Source organism: Chrysochloris asiatica, unplaced genomic scaffold (assembly GCF_000296735.1).
Source record: "Chrysochloris asiatica unplaced genomic scaffold, ChrAsi1.0 scaffold00014, whole genome shotgun sequence".
Taxonomy (NCBI): Eukaryota; Metazoa; Chordata; class Mammalia; order Afrosoricida; family Chrysochloridae; genus Chrysochloris; species Chrysochloris asiatica.
This window is the reverse complement of record NW_006408532.1, coordinates 199,944-216,141: the sequence shown is the minus strand read 5'-3', so window position 1 is coordinate 216,141 and position 16,198 is coordinate 199,944. Positions and strand designations below refer to the sequence as shown.

General features: G+C 38.4%; 1 protein-coding gene across 1 annotated transcript in view; it reads left to right on the top strand.

The window, feature by feature from the left end:
* Nucleotides 1-16,198, top strand: part of RC3H2 (ring finger and CCCH-type domains 2) — a 63,448-nt gene that overhangs the window by 22,668 nt on the left and 24,582 nt on the right. Inside the window, exons 5-9 of the mRNA XM_006834737.1 lie at nucleotides 367-542; nucleotides 9,207-9,407; nucleotides 9,771-9,903; nucleotides 10,022-10,140; nucleotides 12,174-12,286. Coding sequence (XP_006834800.1) covers nucleotides 367-542; nucleotides 9,207-9,407; nucleotides 9,771-9,903; nucleotides 10,022-10,140; nucleotides 12,174-12,286 — 742 coding nt within the window. The remainder of the gene's footprint in view (nucleotides 1-366; nucleotides 543-9,206; nucleotides 9,408-9,770; nucleotides 9,904-10,021; nucleotides 10,141-12,173; nucleotides 12,287-16,198) is intronic.

Genomic DNA, 16,198 nt, shown 5'->3' with positions numbered 1-16,198 from the left:
CCCGTAAAGATTTACACCCTCGGAAACCCTGTACAGGGTCGCTATGAGTCGGTTCCGACTCCACGGCACATAACAACAACAACAACAACATTTGTGTATGACTGATATCCTTTTTGTGTTAATGTGGTACAGTAGGATAAGCACTGTACTGTTAACCATAAGGTTGGCAGTTCAAACCCACCATCAGCTCCTCAGAAACTCTGTACAGAGTTGTTATGTGTAGAATCATCTCCATGGCACTTAAACAACAGCAACATAGAAATAATGGAATACCATAAACTGATGCCTAAAGATAACTGTAACAGACGTGTTTTGCAGAATTCCTTATTTATCATGAACTAACGTTTCCTACTCTAATATTTTTAGCTATGCAAGAAGAAGCCTTGAAATTGGTGCTGCTGGCATTAGAAGATGGTTCTGCTCTCTCAAGGAAGGTTCTAGTACTTTTTGTTGTTCAGAGACTAGAACCAAGATTTCCTCAGGCATCAAAAACAAGCATTGGTCATGTTGTGCAACTACTGTATCGAGCATCTTGTTTTAAGGTAAGTAATAAACAACTATTTAAAGATTGCATTCTTAAATGAGAGACTGAGGCTTCCTAGGGAAGGTGCTACTCATCCAGAGACCTTAAGAAGTACAGGATGCTTACTAGAGTTGAGAGGAAACTTTTTTCCCCTTGCATTGATTGTATTTGTGGTACTACCTATTGAGAATCAGAGCACAGAGCAGAACATAGGAAATAAATTGATACGCTTCACTCTTGGGATAGTAAAGGTTAGATTCAGATGCCTAATTCGTTTATATTTACCATTTTAAAAGGGAGTCAAGAATTATACTCAAAATTTCGTAAGAACGAGTAACTGTTGTAACTTCCCCATTATAGTGTTTATCTCCTATCAGGTAGTTATTGGAGTTAAAGCTTTTAATCTTAATGTGACCTGTATGTTGTCCTAGGGCAGTAAGGGAAGTGAAAAGTTGAGAAGATTGCCCCAACTCTGCCTTACTATTGTTATGTGCAATCAAGTTGATTCTGACTCATCGTGACTTCGTATAGGGTTTCTGAAGAACGGCTGGTGGGTTTGAACAGCTAACTTTGTAGTTAGCAGTTCAGTGCTTGTCCTACAGTGCCACATCAGGATTCCAACACTGCATTGGATGATGTTTTTTTTTATGTCTAGTAGAAAGGATAGGGAAGAACTCCAAAATAAGTACAAATACAGTTTTGTTTTCTAATACACTAGAAAGTCTGGACAGGTACTAACACGGCAGACTGAATCCTTGACTATTGCTTGTTATAAGAGTACAGGTTCTTGACTTGGGCAACCTAAAATCCCAAGGACTTGGAAATAGAAAAACCCTTTGACTTGTATGAAGGTAAAACATCTGAATTTAAAACAAAAGTTTATTTTGCTGGTTTTATATAGCCCTAAGAGTGAAAATAATACAGATAGACTAAAATAGATTTTCTTAGTATATTGCTCAATATGAGATACGAGGGAGCTTCAAAAAGTTCATGGAAAAACTCCCATTATTTAATTCCATATTTCAACAAACTTTTTGAAGCTGTGTTATAATAGGTGGAGCTCTGGTGGAGTGGTGGGATAAACATTGGGTTAATAATTGCAGAGTTGACAGTTCAAACCCACCAACTCCTCTGTAGGTGAAATATGAGACTGTCTGCTCCCATAAAGAATTGCATTCTCAAAAAACCTAAGTAGGGTCGCTATCAGTCAGAATCTGTTCACTGGCAATTGGTTTGGTTTGTATTTTATTATAGGTAACTGATGGTTAAATATAGTCAGATAAATTTCATTTAACTCCACTGATGAGGCTTGGACACTGTGAAAAAAAAAAATGTGGAGATGGCATCTGACCTCCTGACATGAGAGGAAAAGGAAAATCACTATCAGCTCAAGGCTGAGGGCAGACATGCTCCCATTCTTTTCTCCTTTGCCATTTCTGTGTGTCCCTCCCAAAGCACTCTGCTTCTCAGCTAGGTTTGATAACTCATTGCAATGGCCGCACAGAAATAAAACAATACTTAGGATTATGGGTTTTATTAGGGAAGTTAACAAATAGTTCATTTCATTAGTCAGGACAGTCTCTTCTGTGTTGTACCCTCATGCTGGCCTCGCTCGCTCTTAGCTCCTTGTCTTGGCCTCTTCCCTGCTCAGACAGTTTTACAAAGCTCTTTTAGCACTGCTGATAAGTGCCCAAAGACAGTAGGTTGTAGCTGCTTATCAGCAAGGGACCCCCTCCCCCACCACCAGCTCCCCTGCGTTAAGTACCTGGATGCACTTCACTAGCAAGCCTCTGCCTGAAGCCAGTGAACTGTACTTGCTCTGTGCTCCATTGGCCACGAAGCCCACCACTCTGTCTTATGTGCTGGCTCTTGCCACTCCTTCCATTCCTCTGCATCTTCTTGGTATTACGGCTATCTGTCCCTGAGTTGAGGAGATTCATTATATAGTGATCTTGGTGCCCAAAGGAGATGCTTCACTTCTGGCTCTTCTCTCTTGGAGGGAGGTAGGGAGATTTCCCCCTTCCTGCTTCTGAGATGGCTCATTTTATACCCATCAGGATGCCAAAACTATGAGAATCCTCTTCAACCATCTCTTTCCCAGGCCCATCAGAACAAAAAGAAATATACCCAATCTGCATGTTTCCAGCCAGTCACTTAATGAGAGCTGACAAAGACTGAAAGAGCCATATCACATACTTCTCTGTACTATCAATACTACCTGCCTGATAGTCATAGTACTTGTTTTCATGTCCTTAGGGAAACTGTTGAATTAAATCTCAAACATCATGTTTTTGGCTAAGCAGCCAAATTATAGAGATCATTTGTCATCCTGATGTATTACTGTGTTTTACTGAATTAATGGGTTTGTTTCCCTAGTAAATATCATGCTGATTTAAGGTTTGTAATTGTCATACATCAATAGCTTCTACTCATATCTGACATCTGAATAATACTCATTTAGAAAATGATTTCAATGTTATGTTCTCATTTTATCCTTATGGGCCTCTAGTTTAAACTGTTAAAGCACAGTGTGTGGAGGGGCAAAAAAATATCATGCTGAGTTAACTGCCAAAAGACCTCACTTGGGTGATAAAAGTATCCCCTGCTTTTCAAAAGTTCACTTTATACCACTTTGCTTTTACAAAAGACCTACCTGTTTCCACTAACTGAATGAAATCCAAAGAGGATTTTCACTGTTAAGAGCAAAGGCAAAATCAAAACTAGCATCTAGAGGCAGCATTCACTCAGTGGAGCAATGAGAATGGGGATACCAATCCCTTTCTCTGGGAACTACACTCGGCACCTAAGCATGAAGCCGCCATAACTTTGAACTGTGTTTGTGAACACTACATTAGTATTACATAAGGTTTCATTTTATTTGGTATGATTTGGTAGGTTACTTAATGATTGTGGGAATGATCAAGAAATATTCCCATATAAAGTGATGATAAATGTTTCTTTACTTTATGCCATTTCAATTAACAGAAGGTTTCCTAAAGAACACTTTAGTTTTGGATTACGAGGGGAACCTGTATTTATTTTTGTAGACTCATTATTGTTCAAGTTCTGGTCTTCAGCTTCATAAGTTTGAAGACTTGAATTTTGTGTATACATTTATGTAGATTCTTTCCTATCAGGTTATTATTCATAATGAGAAATGCAACTATTAAACATTTAAATATATATATTTAAAATTTTTAAATGAGTAATATTTTTATGTTGGTAGATATTTTCCTGTAGAAGAATATCAAGCCTTGCTAGCATAGAATTAGAACAGGGTGAATTAATGATTCTCAAGTCAGCACAGTGATTCTCAACTGAATCACCTTTGGAGCTTTTAAAAGTTTACATTCCTTGGTCCTAATCTCTGAGGATTCTGGTTTGGTATATATATCTAAAATAAGATTTAAACATTCATAGATCCTTTTTTATTACATGATTTTTAAATCAGGGATTCTGATTTAGTAGTTACATATTTTTAAGTTCCATGGGTGATCTTGATGCATATTATTAGAACTTTAATAAGATCAGGTTCACTCTTCATCTTGCTTACTTACATGGGTAAGTCCAATTGTGCATTGAGTTACTTAATATATCTCTTCTATCCATAGTCTTTGTAACTTCCACCAAATGATTTTTCTGATAGGAGAAGGTAGGGGAAGATGGTGATAAGGTTATATAATTAAACTATGAGTGATTATGTTAATAAGGCTAATTGTGATTGCAAAAAATCTAATGTGGTTATAAAATGAGCCATCTCAGAGTAGAAACTGGGATCTCACTACCAAATAGAAAGGAGAACCAGGAGTGGAGCATTGTCCTTTGGACCCCAAGATACCTGCACATTGTACATCCTCAATGCAGGAACAGACAGCTATGACATCAGAGAAGCAACAGAGGAGCAAAACCAAGGACCAGAGCATGAGACAAATCAGTGGGCTTTCCTTCCTTTCCCTGAATAAAGCTGAGTTGTCTTCAGGCAGGAGGCTCGCTTGTAGAGTAGGGTGCCTTCAGACACTTAATGTGGAGAGCTAGGTTTGCTGACTCATGGAGCTAGAGCCGAACACCTTTGAGCTGAGGCTTATAGTTGAATTGATGTCTTTTGGGTATTTATTAGCAGTGCTAAGAGAGCTTTGTAACATTGTGTGAGCAGAGCCAAGGCCAGGGCTGAAGGCCAGAAGAGTCCAACCTGTAGGCAAGGCAGAGAAGAGGTTGTCCTGACCAATGATTTGTGTCCTAAATATTTATGATCCTGAATTGTAACTTATTAACTTTTCTAGTAAACCCCATAATTGTAAATATTGTGTCTTGAGTTCTGTGTGGCCATTTCAAAGCCAGCTGATAAACAGATAAACTTGTGGGATGACTGGTTTCAGATTTGACAAAGGAGGAAAGGGTGGAGGTATGTCTTCCCTCAGCCTCCTTAGGAATGGACCTTGGGATGATGGTGATTCTCTTCCTCCCCTTTATGAAATCAGAAGAGGTCAGATGTCTCTGCTTCCTTGCTGTTTTTACAGCTACCCACAGGGCACTCCATATCATAGATGGTATATGAATGAGCTACTACTTCTCTGGTTATTTAGGCTTGTTTATTCAGTTCTTCTATTCTTTAGGTTGATAATTCTGCCTTTTATTTCCACAAAGTTACGTTTTATATAGGTTGTAATGCAATATAGAGCCCTGGTGGCACTCTTGTGATAAGCACTGAACTCCTAACTGCAATGTTCACAGTTCAAACCCATCACAGTCACTCTGTGGGTGAGAGGTGTGTCTCCTGTAAAGATTTACAGTCTCAGAAATACTATACAGCATTACTATGAGTTGGAATCGACTCAGTGGCGATGGGTTAGTTTGTTTTGCATAAATTAAAATAATTTTTTCTTAATCAAAATAATATTTGGTATCCTTTTGATTTGAATTTTGGGTGTCTGTACCTCATCTTAAATATGTTTTATTGATTACCAAAGAGAAATAATTACACCCATTGTGAACTAACCGATACCACTTTGGTAGTAACTTGATTTCCCTATATTCATGCTCTTGGGAGCATATTGCTTTTATTCTCATGTGCCAACAGCAGCAGTAGAACATCCAGTGAGATAGTTAGTATTGGTTTCATTTTATAAATGAGGAAATTAAGTTTCTAAACATTTGAATGACTTATTTAGGAGCTGGCACTGGTATTATGTGTTCTGAATCCTAACCAAGTTTCAGATTTTGCTGCAGCCATTATCAAAATCAGCTTGTATCTATTGTGGATGATGCCTGCGTGTTTCAATGATTAAACAACCTTGTTAGAATATGTTCGACTCCTGGTGTGACATTTATACTGGACTGCAAACCACACAGTGGGCAGTTCAAACTGTTATGCCCAGAATTCAGGGTCCCCAAAGACCACTCAGGAGCTGTGTACCGATGCAAATACATAAGGGAAGCTCGAGGCAGGTCTCTAACCTTATCCGACGCATCGGAATAGGGAAAGAGCCCTGAATTCATCGTCTGCAGGGTTTTTATAGAGTTTTCAAACAGCTCAGGTTTCTCAGCTTTACAATCTTTGGATTGGTTAACAATTGGCAAACTATAAGATGTTACAGTTTAATTGGTCAGGACTGGTGGTCTTTGTTCTTAGGCTAGGGTAAAGGAAGACAGCTAACCTCTGGCCTTGAGCTGCCTGGCTATTTATACATATATCATTTTCTTGGAGCTAGAGGACGTGTTCAGGCTAATGTACAGAATGGAGATTGACCTTGTCTCTGGAGGGAACTAAAAACTGAGGCCTTGTCTATTTAAAATGCTTTCCTGAGCCTGACTAGAGTTTAGTCAAGCAGTCTCTAGGTAGGCAAAATCAGGTAAAATCAGTTTGGTCCTTACAAAACCTACTACCTGCTCATTGGAAACCCTACACAGGGTTGCTATGAGTTGCAACTGACTTTGCAGCACTTAACTGCAACAACAATTAGGATATGTAACACTTTGTAACTTTTGAAATTTTTTTTTAATCACTGAAGTCAAGTATAGATTGTTTTAAGTGCTATTGAGTCAGTTCCAACTCATTGCAACCCTGTATACAGCATTTCTAAGGAACTGCTGATGGATTTGAAATGCCGACTTTGCAAACAGTCCAATGTTTACCATACGTACGTACAGTGCTATACCAAGACCCAATTGTGGTAGTGCTAATCTACCAGTTGGTTATCTTGCTTATCTCTCAGTCTATCATTGGTTGCTGCCCAAGTGGAGCTTTTTAAAAATGTTTTATTGTGAATTATGTGATAGTTTACATGGGAGAACATTAGCTTTACATTTATCCTATCATATATCGTTTCATTGCCCATGGTTACAATCCCCTCCATGCATCACCAACAAACCAAAGGGTATACCCTGCAAGCCTGACCCCTGGTTGTCAGTACACAGCCCCTCACTCTCTCTGGGTGTAAAGTCCCTAGCTGTTCCATCTCTCCATGTCATCGTCTCTGCCTCCATCTCTGGGGTCACTGCTCTGGGTAGGGTTCCGCTCTCTGCTCTTCTCCCTTGATGGTTCCAAGGACCTCTGCTCCTAGACTGCAAAGTCAGTCACTCCCCTCCTTTTGCTACAAAATGTCTGCCTTTACATTAACAACCCTCACAATCAGTCCTGATAACAATTATTCACTATCGTATCACAAGAGACCTATCCGCATCAGCTTTCATCAGCCCCACCCAGATAGATTGGATACTACTCTGTGGAGATTCTACCTTCCTTCACACCCTCTGGATCTAGGATGCCTCTTGAAAGCTTGTAAGCCAGTCACTTCTTACCTTTGTGGGTCCCCGGTCCCCCCCCCCCCCCGTTTTGAGTAGCCAATGTCCATGTTGCCCATTCCTGTCTACTCTTTTGTATGGAAGGAGCTCTGGTAGCGTAGTGGTTACGAATCGGGCTGCGAACCTTAAGGTCAGCAGTTCGAAACTACCAGCCGCTCCGCGGGAGAAAGATGAGGCTTTCTACTCCCGTAAGGATTTACACCCTCGGAAACCCTGTACAGGGTCGCTCTGGGTCGGAACCGACTCGACGGCACTTAACAACAACAACAACTTTTGTATGGAGGTGGGTGGGAATGATCCTCGATGTAAAGATTTGTTTCCTCTTGAGCTACTGCATCCATAGGTGTAGGTCAAGTTCATCAAATTGTATCAGGTTACTCTTTCTTCTAGTTGAGCTCTGATCATCCAGTCATTGAAGCCAGGTCAAGTAGGTATTATCTGCAAGTGTGGGTGTTCTTATGCATATGCCCTCTGTTCTTATCAGCTGGACACTTCACTCTCCACTCTAGTCCTCTGTGGCTGTGTCACTGACTCCGGGCCCAAGATTCCTCAGGTCTTGCCACACTGCTGGCCAACCAGCTCTCCACCTGAGTTCACAGGAGTCTATTGAACATTGTAGGGCTTAGCTCGCAGCTCCATTGCTGTTTTTCCCTCACTTCCCCTTATCGGTAATGAACGTGGTCACCAATCAGAGCATGTATTCCCATTGAGCCTTAGTACTGGAAGGGGGTTTGCACTGAGGGGACCCGACTAATTGTCTTGATGTCTCCTGAGCCAGCAGCTTGCTTGTTCTTGTAGTAATCTGTCAGACTGCCTTTACTGTTTTATATTTTTCCTGTCTGTCTTTTAAGAAGTATCTTCTGTTCTTGTAGCTGCTCCAGGCTGGTCTGTTTGTCCTTTCAAGTGGAAATTTCCCACCTCAGAATATTCTGGATGGGGTTCAAGATTCCACCTATGGTCTTTTGTAATGCAGAGGCTCCACAGCAACAAGCCTCCTTCACTGGGCACATTGTAGCCCCATTTTAGGTATCTCAATCAACTATAGGCAGAAGATGGACTTACAAGCTTTCTATGGTGATATTTCTGGCTATTCCTTTCTCTCCCCCTTCAAGTGTCTATTTTATAATGGTATGCCAGAAAAACCAAGAGTCAAAAGACAGACAAGCATCTTAACATTATTTCCCTCCTCTTGCCCATTCCAACCATGTCTCAATCCCTATATCCCAGAACCCTGTTGTTCCAAGGTTGTGTGTACATCATTATTTACCACTGTCCTACAAAGTGGTGCTTTTTAAAAAACACGAATCTGATCATGTCAGTCCTCCTTAAAAGTCTTCAGTGGCTCCTCAGTCCCTTCAGGATTACCCAAATTTCTTTCTGTATAAGACCCTATATGATTTATCTCCAGCCTGTATTCTAGCCCTTAAATGTCTTTGCTCTGCTCCTTCTTGTTTCTAGCTCATGTACTTTATACTCTCAGGATTCTGTTCCTCACTTTCTGTTCATTCTTTAAGATTCAGTTTGTGTAATCTTCAGCTGAGGAAAGTCTTCTTAATATCCCTTTCCTCCTTGACTAGTCAGCTTTAATTGCTTTTCCTACATGTTTCCATAGCTTTATAATAATGCTTAACACTGTAATTTTTATGTTTCCATGTCTCTCTCTTAACAGCTGCTACACTCATTAAAGACAAGGGCTGAATTTTAGAAGATTTGTTCCTTTAAGGATTTGTAGTGAGGACATTGTTTTTTCATCTTTGCACCTTCTTTGTTAGGTTTCTGATAGGTGGTAGGTAGATGCCACACCCTCCAAAAGTACATGAATTGGTTAGGGGAAAGAGCAGACAAATTACGATTTTTTTTAAATCACCTTTCTATTTTTTAGGTCACCAAAAGGGATGAAGATTCTTCCCTGATGCAACTAAAGGAGGAATTTCGGAGTTATGAGGCATTACGCAGGGAACATGATGCCCAGATTGTTCATATTGCTATGGAAGCAGGACTTCGCATTTCACCTGAGCAGTGGTCCTCACTTCTGTATGGTGACTTAGCACATAAATCACATATGCAGTCTATCATTGATAAGGTTTGTGAAATTTAAAATGTTGATTTATATAACCATAATTGTTATGGTGAAGAGAAGTTGAATTTTCTAAATTGATCAAGCGAATGCAGATAATAGAATAAAATTAACTAGGCTTACTAAGTCTTAGGTTTATCTATATTCTGACCCTAGAGTAATAATAAAACTTATAAGCAAGTTTTCTAAGTGTCTAATGATGATTTTCATAGGGCAGATTCTGAGGTGAAAAGTTAATTCATCACTGATACTTCTACTATGGAATCTGAAGACACACAAAAACCTATGTAATATTGACTAAATGAAAGCATTTGAAAATAGATGTGTTACAAGAACCAAAGAAAAGCCATTCTCATTTCTCTTTGTTAGCTCCAGTCTCCAGAATCATTTGCAAAGAGTGTCCAAGAGTTGACAATTGTTTTGCAACGAACAGGTGATCCAGCTAATTTAAATAGACTGAGGCCTCATTTAGAGCTTCTTGCAAATATAGATCCTAACCCAGGTATGTGGAAAAATGTTTCCATTTCTTACAAGTTTGCTACCTCTGAATTTAGTGATCCATCACATTATTGCTAACAAACTCTTCTCTCAACTCTTTTCTCCCTGGTGGCTTATTTTAGATGCTGTGTCACCAACTTGGGATCAGCTAGAAAATGCAATGGTTGCTGTTAAAACAGTGGTTCATGGTCTTGTAGATTTCATACAGAATTATAGTAGAAAAGGACATGAAGCACCTCAGGTAAGTATAATTATGGCATTTCTGACTGTTGTTGTTGTTGTTATGTGCCGTGGAGTCGATTCCGACTCATAGTGACCCTGTACAGGGTTTCTGAGGCTATAAATCTTTATGGGAGCAAAAAGCCTCATTTTTCTCCTGCAGAACAGCTGGTAGTTTCAAACTGCCGGACTTGAGGTTAGCAGCCCAATTCGTAATCACTATGCTACCAGAGCTCCTTTCTGATTGAACATTTTTAAAAAAGGGTTTGTTAATGGACTTCTTAAGTGACTACTCGTAAGATATAATAAAATAAATATAGCAGGAAATTTGCCATTTGAACCATTTTTATAAAGTGTACAACTCAGTGGTGTTGATTATATTCACTATCCTTCATAAGCTTTATTGTCTATTCTTTTGGGGAAAATTCAAGTGTTAGTGTCTGTGATAAGTATTTTATAGCACAACAGTTTGAACATAGACTATGTTGGTTATGAGTCCAGTGGACTAAAAAATATTTTTGACCCAAGTAAGGAGCTCTGGTAGCATAGTGGTTGCGAATTGGGCTGCTAACCTCAAGGTCGGCAGTTCGAAACTACCAGGTGTTCATGGGAGAAATATGAGGCTTTCTGCTCCCATAAAGATTTGCACCCTCGGAAACCCTGTGCAGGGTCACTATGAGTTGGAACCAACTCCACGGTACTTAACAACATTGTTTATTAATATTTTTTTTCCATTTTGAGTAATTAGTTTTTCTAGTGTGGGGAAATTGTCACCTTTTTTCCCATTGCCTTCACCCAAATGAATCTGTAAATGTGTGGGATTTGAATTTTAATGTTATTTTCTATGTACTTTAGAAGGCATTTTTCAAAGCTATACTTCTTTATTCTAAAGACATTGATTTATTATGCTAGTATGAGGCAGTCACTCGTTTAATATTTTTAAATAAATTATTTTTAACCCTCCCGCTATCTGCAAGGTAGATACTGTTCACAGACTGAAGTTTAAAGAGGTTAAATAACATAATCTAAGTTGATGGCACTTAACAACAACAACAAGGTTGTACGACTAGTAGGTGACAGAGTTTGGATCAAATATACTCTAAGTCTGTAATCTTTCCATTTTTCTGCTCTTATTCTTTAGAAGACATCCTAATATTCAGAGTTTTGTTGTTGTTGAGTGATGTTGAATTGGTTCCAATTCATAGCAGCCCTGTATAGGCTATGGGTCGGAACCGACTCGATGGCACTTAACAACAACAACATAGGGTTTCTGAGGAGAGGTTGGTGAGTTTGAACTGAAATAAAGACTTATTTCTTTAGGGTTACAAAAATAATAATGACATTTTAGGCTTTAATGCAAATTAAAGCAACTATGAGCATTTTATATTCTGTTTCATTATTTGTGTGAGCTTAAACAGCTCCAAGCTCAGAGGAGAGTTGTTCTCTCAAGTTGACAAATAAATGGTATGTCTTAATTTTTTTTCTTTCAAGGTTTTTCTTTTTTGTTTGTTATTTAAGTTGTTTAAATTTTTTAATTGTGAGTTGGTTTACAGAGCAGGGTTTTTCTTTTTTTAATGCTTTAAAATGGTTTGTTTGGTTTTGGTATTTGAATTTTAAGACAGCAATAAATTGATGAGAATATCTTTTATTTTATTGGGCATTGTGTTGCCTGACAAAAAAATAGTCATACATTGAAACAATTTCACTTAATCCTTGGAGTCCTAGTGTGGCACATAATACTTCTAACTCCTCTGGTCTGCTAACTGCAAGGTCAGCAGTTAAAACTTACTGGCTGTTCCTCAGAAACTCTATACACAGTTGATATGAGTTGGAACTAACTCAGCGACGTTTAGCAACAACATACAGTCTTAGAAGGAGTGTCTAATTGCCACCTCCAGGTTTTATACTTCATAACTCACAACAGGAATTCTATTAAAATAGAATGTAATATGAGAAAGAATTAAGGGTATACTCCTTTAGTTCTGAAGTCCCAAAAAGTGATTAGCAGCAAGAATCTTCAGTTTTTCATGGCATCTGATGTTTTCCTTTTTGTAGCCTCAGCCAAACAGTAAATACAAGACTAGCATGTGCCGAGATCTACGACAACAAGGGGGTTGTCCGCGAGGAACAAATTGTACATTTGCCCATTCTCAGGAAGAACTTGAAAAGTAAGTTTTGAGAATTCCGTTTCATACAGGTTTAGCTTTTGCTCCTTAAGGAAGTTTTTTTTTTATAGTCTTAAAGTTTGTGATGAGTTTCAGAGCTACAAGTAAATTCACACTGTAGAGTTCTTTAAAATAGCTTTTCTTTTATTGAAACCATATCTTGTTACTGTGGGAGCAGCATTAACATGATAAGTGATTTGAAACTTTATTTGAGGGTCATATTTTGAGACCAGTGTATAGCTAGAATGGACTTCTACTAAGCTTGTGTGCAGTACAAAAATACTCTTCTGTGCATCAGACTAAATGGTAAAAAGCAGATGCATTTTTTTTTTAGTGGCTTCTGATTTTAATGTTCTTTTTGGTTTTTTTTTTTGCCTGCCTTTTCTTTTCTCTCTCTCTCTCTTATCCTAGGATAACCCCTTTTCCTATATTCATTTACCTCCAGATCTAAAAGCTTATGGTGATAAGCTGTATTACACATGGTCCAAATTTCTATCATTGTTTTGATTTTTAACCAAAGCATTTACCATTGATACCTCTAAAAAATTGATCCTATCCTTTCTTTTAAAAAACTGGCCTGTATATCACGTATTTATTGAGCCATTTCCATTTTGTTTTTAGACACTTAAATTGAACTAATTTTCTCCTCCCATATGTTTCCTTTTCCATTCTGTTCTGCCGTCTCCCATTGTGCCCTGCCCAGCCATCTATACATGCCATGTTGTAGGTGTAGTCTGTCCCAGTTTTCTTTCATCCATTTGTCTTAATCAGCTACCATGTTACACACCATTTCAACTTTGTATCTATTTTCTTAACTTATATCTCTTTATTTTCATATTTATAGTTAGGGCAGTCATCTTCTCACTAATCATGTGTCTGCCATTCCTTACCACATCTCTCATTGTTTCCCACAAGACAAAAATCTTTTAAGAACAGAAATTTACTTGTGTCACTTCTGTGCACCTAAGTCTTTGGTAGAACCTCATTGCCCTGGAGATAAAAGATAAAAATGTGAATTGTGGCCTGACAGACACCCTGCCAGCCAATGCCATATCATTTTGATCTTGATAAGAGACATTTTAGTTGACTAGTGGGGACAAAGACCTAATTTTTGTGGATTGATAGTAAGGAGATCTGGTAGCGTAATGGTTACGAATCAGGCTGCCAATATGAAGGTCAGCAATTCAAAACTACCAGCGGTTCTGCGGAAAAAAGATGAGGCGTTCTGCTCCCATCAAGATTTACAGCCTCAGAAACCTTGTGCAGGGTCATTATGAGTTGGAATCATCTCCATGGTACTTAACCACAACAACAACAGATAATGAGTAGTAAAAATCAAAAGCCATGAAAATAGACAGTTGTTTTATGGACTTAGTTATAATAGGAATCTGGGAAGTAGGATATACGAGGGAATTAAAAATGTTTGTGGAAAAACTCTATTATCTTGTCATTTCAATTTCATTGAACTTTTTGAAGCTCCTTTATAAGTTCAAAAGGGATTTGGAGAGTGGTTTATGTTTTAAGATGCCTAACATAAGTCATGTATTGGAAATGAGTAAAAAAGGGAGATAACAATGCAGGAGGGTAAAAAGATAATTACAGGAGTGAAGTCTTTAATATGTACTTAGAACCTGGGATTTAAGTGGAGGGTTTGATCTTAGAACTTAGCAGAAAGATTAGCCTCAATTAGGAACAGGAAGTCTTAATTCCTTGTTTTAGTAGAAAAGACAATGTGTGGTAATAGATGTAGGATGGTTAGTGGAATTGATGTTGGACATTTTCGTATTTCTCTGGTTTCAACTATTTTCCTATTTAGTTGGAGACAAGATCATCAGTTGTGGAAGGGCTGTGGAGAGTCGAAGGGCCAAGGATGTTAAAGATGAGAAAGTGAATTCAGTTGAGAAATGTATTAACATATAATTTGGCCATTTTATTTAATTTGGTCAGAATTTTGAGAGGAGTGTAGATAGCATGATTAGACACTTTTTGAGCTGCTTGGGAGCAGACACAAAGTAAATGAATTCGGTTAACCAAAATTGGAGTTTTATTCAACAGAGTGGGATTGTACCAAGGGAGTAAAAGGTACTTATTTTCAGGGGGGATTTTAATGGCAGACGGTGGAATCTGAACTGAGTAGGAAAAGGAGTGAGTGCTTTAGGGGAGAGCACAGGAATAATTAAAAAATAGTAAGGAATATAACTATAAAATTATTAGAAGAAAATGTAGGTACAAGGCTGTTGAACCTAGTATTTCATGATAGATTATCAGATATGATCATAAAAACTACAGCAGCAAAAGACAAAATAATTGGAACTCATAATTAGTACTTTTGTATATCAGAGGACTTTATCATCAGGTTGAAAAGACAACCTATATATTGTGAGAAAATATCAGGAACACTATGTCATACGTAGGAATTCTTGGGTTATGCTGCAGGATAATGCATTGGATCGCAGTCTCTGCTTGAACTGCAAGGTCTGCAGTTCAAACCCACCAGCTGCTCTTTGGAAACACTATATAGGGTGGTTACGAGTCAGAACTGACTTGACAGTTCCTAAACACAAATATTATACATGAGTCTAATACCATAATATATATAAAACTACTTAACAACAAAAATATAAACAACCCGTTCAAAAAGTAGACCAAGAACAACACTCCCAAACAAAAAATTGGGTGTTGCTGTAGATGCAGAGGAGTCCTGGTGTGTAGGATAAACACTGAACTGCTAAACATAAGGTTGGTGGTTCAAACTCACCAGCCACTCCTCGGGAACCCTAGTATTACTGTGAGTCGGAATCGACTTACTGGCATTTAACAGCAACTTAGATGCTGATACTAATTAGACATAACCAGTCACCTCATGGATTTGTTATTTTGAATTAGAGGTTTAGGGTCATGGTTTTTCATGGAACATTGTAGTCATTTGGCATAGTATGGTTCTTAAAATTTACGTTCTACCTCCTAGTATGATGAGTAGTGTGTGAAGTCTTAAAAGTTGGAGTGGCCATGTAAGATACTGCTCTTGGTAACTATCCATCTGAAACAAAAGAGAAAGAAATACACCCAAGAGTTACAGGATCAGTTATCTCCATGAATCACTTCTTCCTCTACCTTGAGACTAGAAGAACTAGATGGCATGTGGCTACCACTGTTAGATGGATCCTGATGTAAGGAAGGAAAGCATGGACCCAAACTTCAAATTTTTAAAGAATCTAGACTTAACTGGATGTACTGAAGCTGTAGGAGTCCCTGAGATTATTGGCCTGAGATATTCTTTTTTTTTTTAATATAAGGTTTTTATTGTGGATTAAGTGAAAGTTTACAGGGCATATCATCAGTTTCACATTCAACCATTCATATAACTTGTTTCATTACATTGATTATAATCTCCTCCATATACCATGAGTTAAAAATATTTCTCTCTATCCACTTTAGCTTTTTAAAAAACACACAAAATCTTAGTCCTTCTCTTCTTAGATGATGAATCTAGAGTCCTCAGCTGTGCCCCCTCTCCATGCCCCCATCTCTGCCTCCATCTCTGGTGCTTCTGCTTCTCTGGATAAGGTCCCGCATTCTATTTGTGTGTTCCTCCCTTGAAGGTCCTAGGATCCTCTGTTTCTGGACTGTAAGATTAACCACTCCCGTTTTTTTGTTACAAAACTTCTACCTTTACAATTGTGACAGTCACGATTAGTCGTGATAACAGTTATTCACTATTGAATCTTACGAATCTTATCCTCATCTCCTTTCACCAGACCCATCTAGACAAGATGATAAATATTCAGTGGGGACTCTTTCTTTCCCCCCACCCTCTTAAACTAAGCTCCCTCTTGAAACCTTGTAAGCCAGTCACTTCGTGCCTTTATTGCCCCCTCATTTTAGGTAGCCAATGTCTAAGTTGCCCGTTCCTAT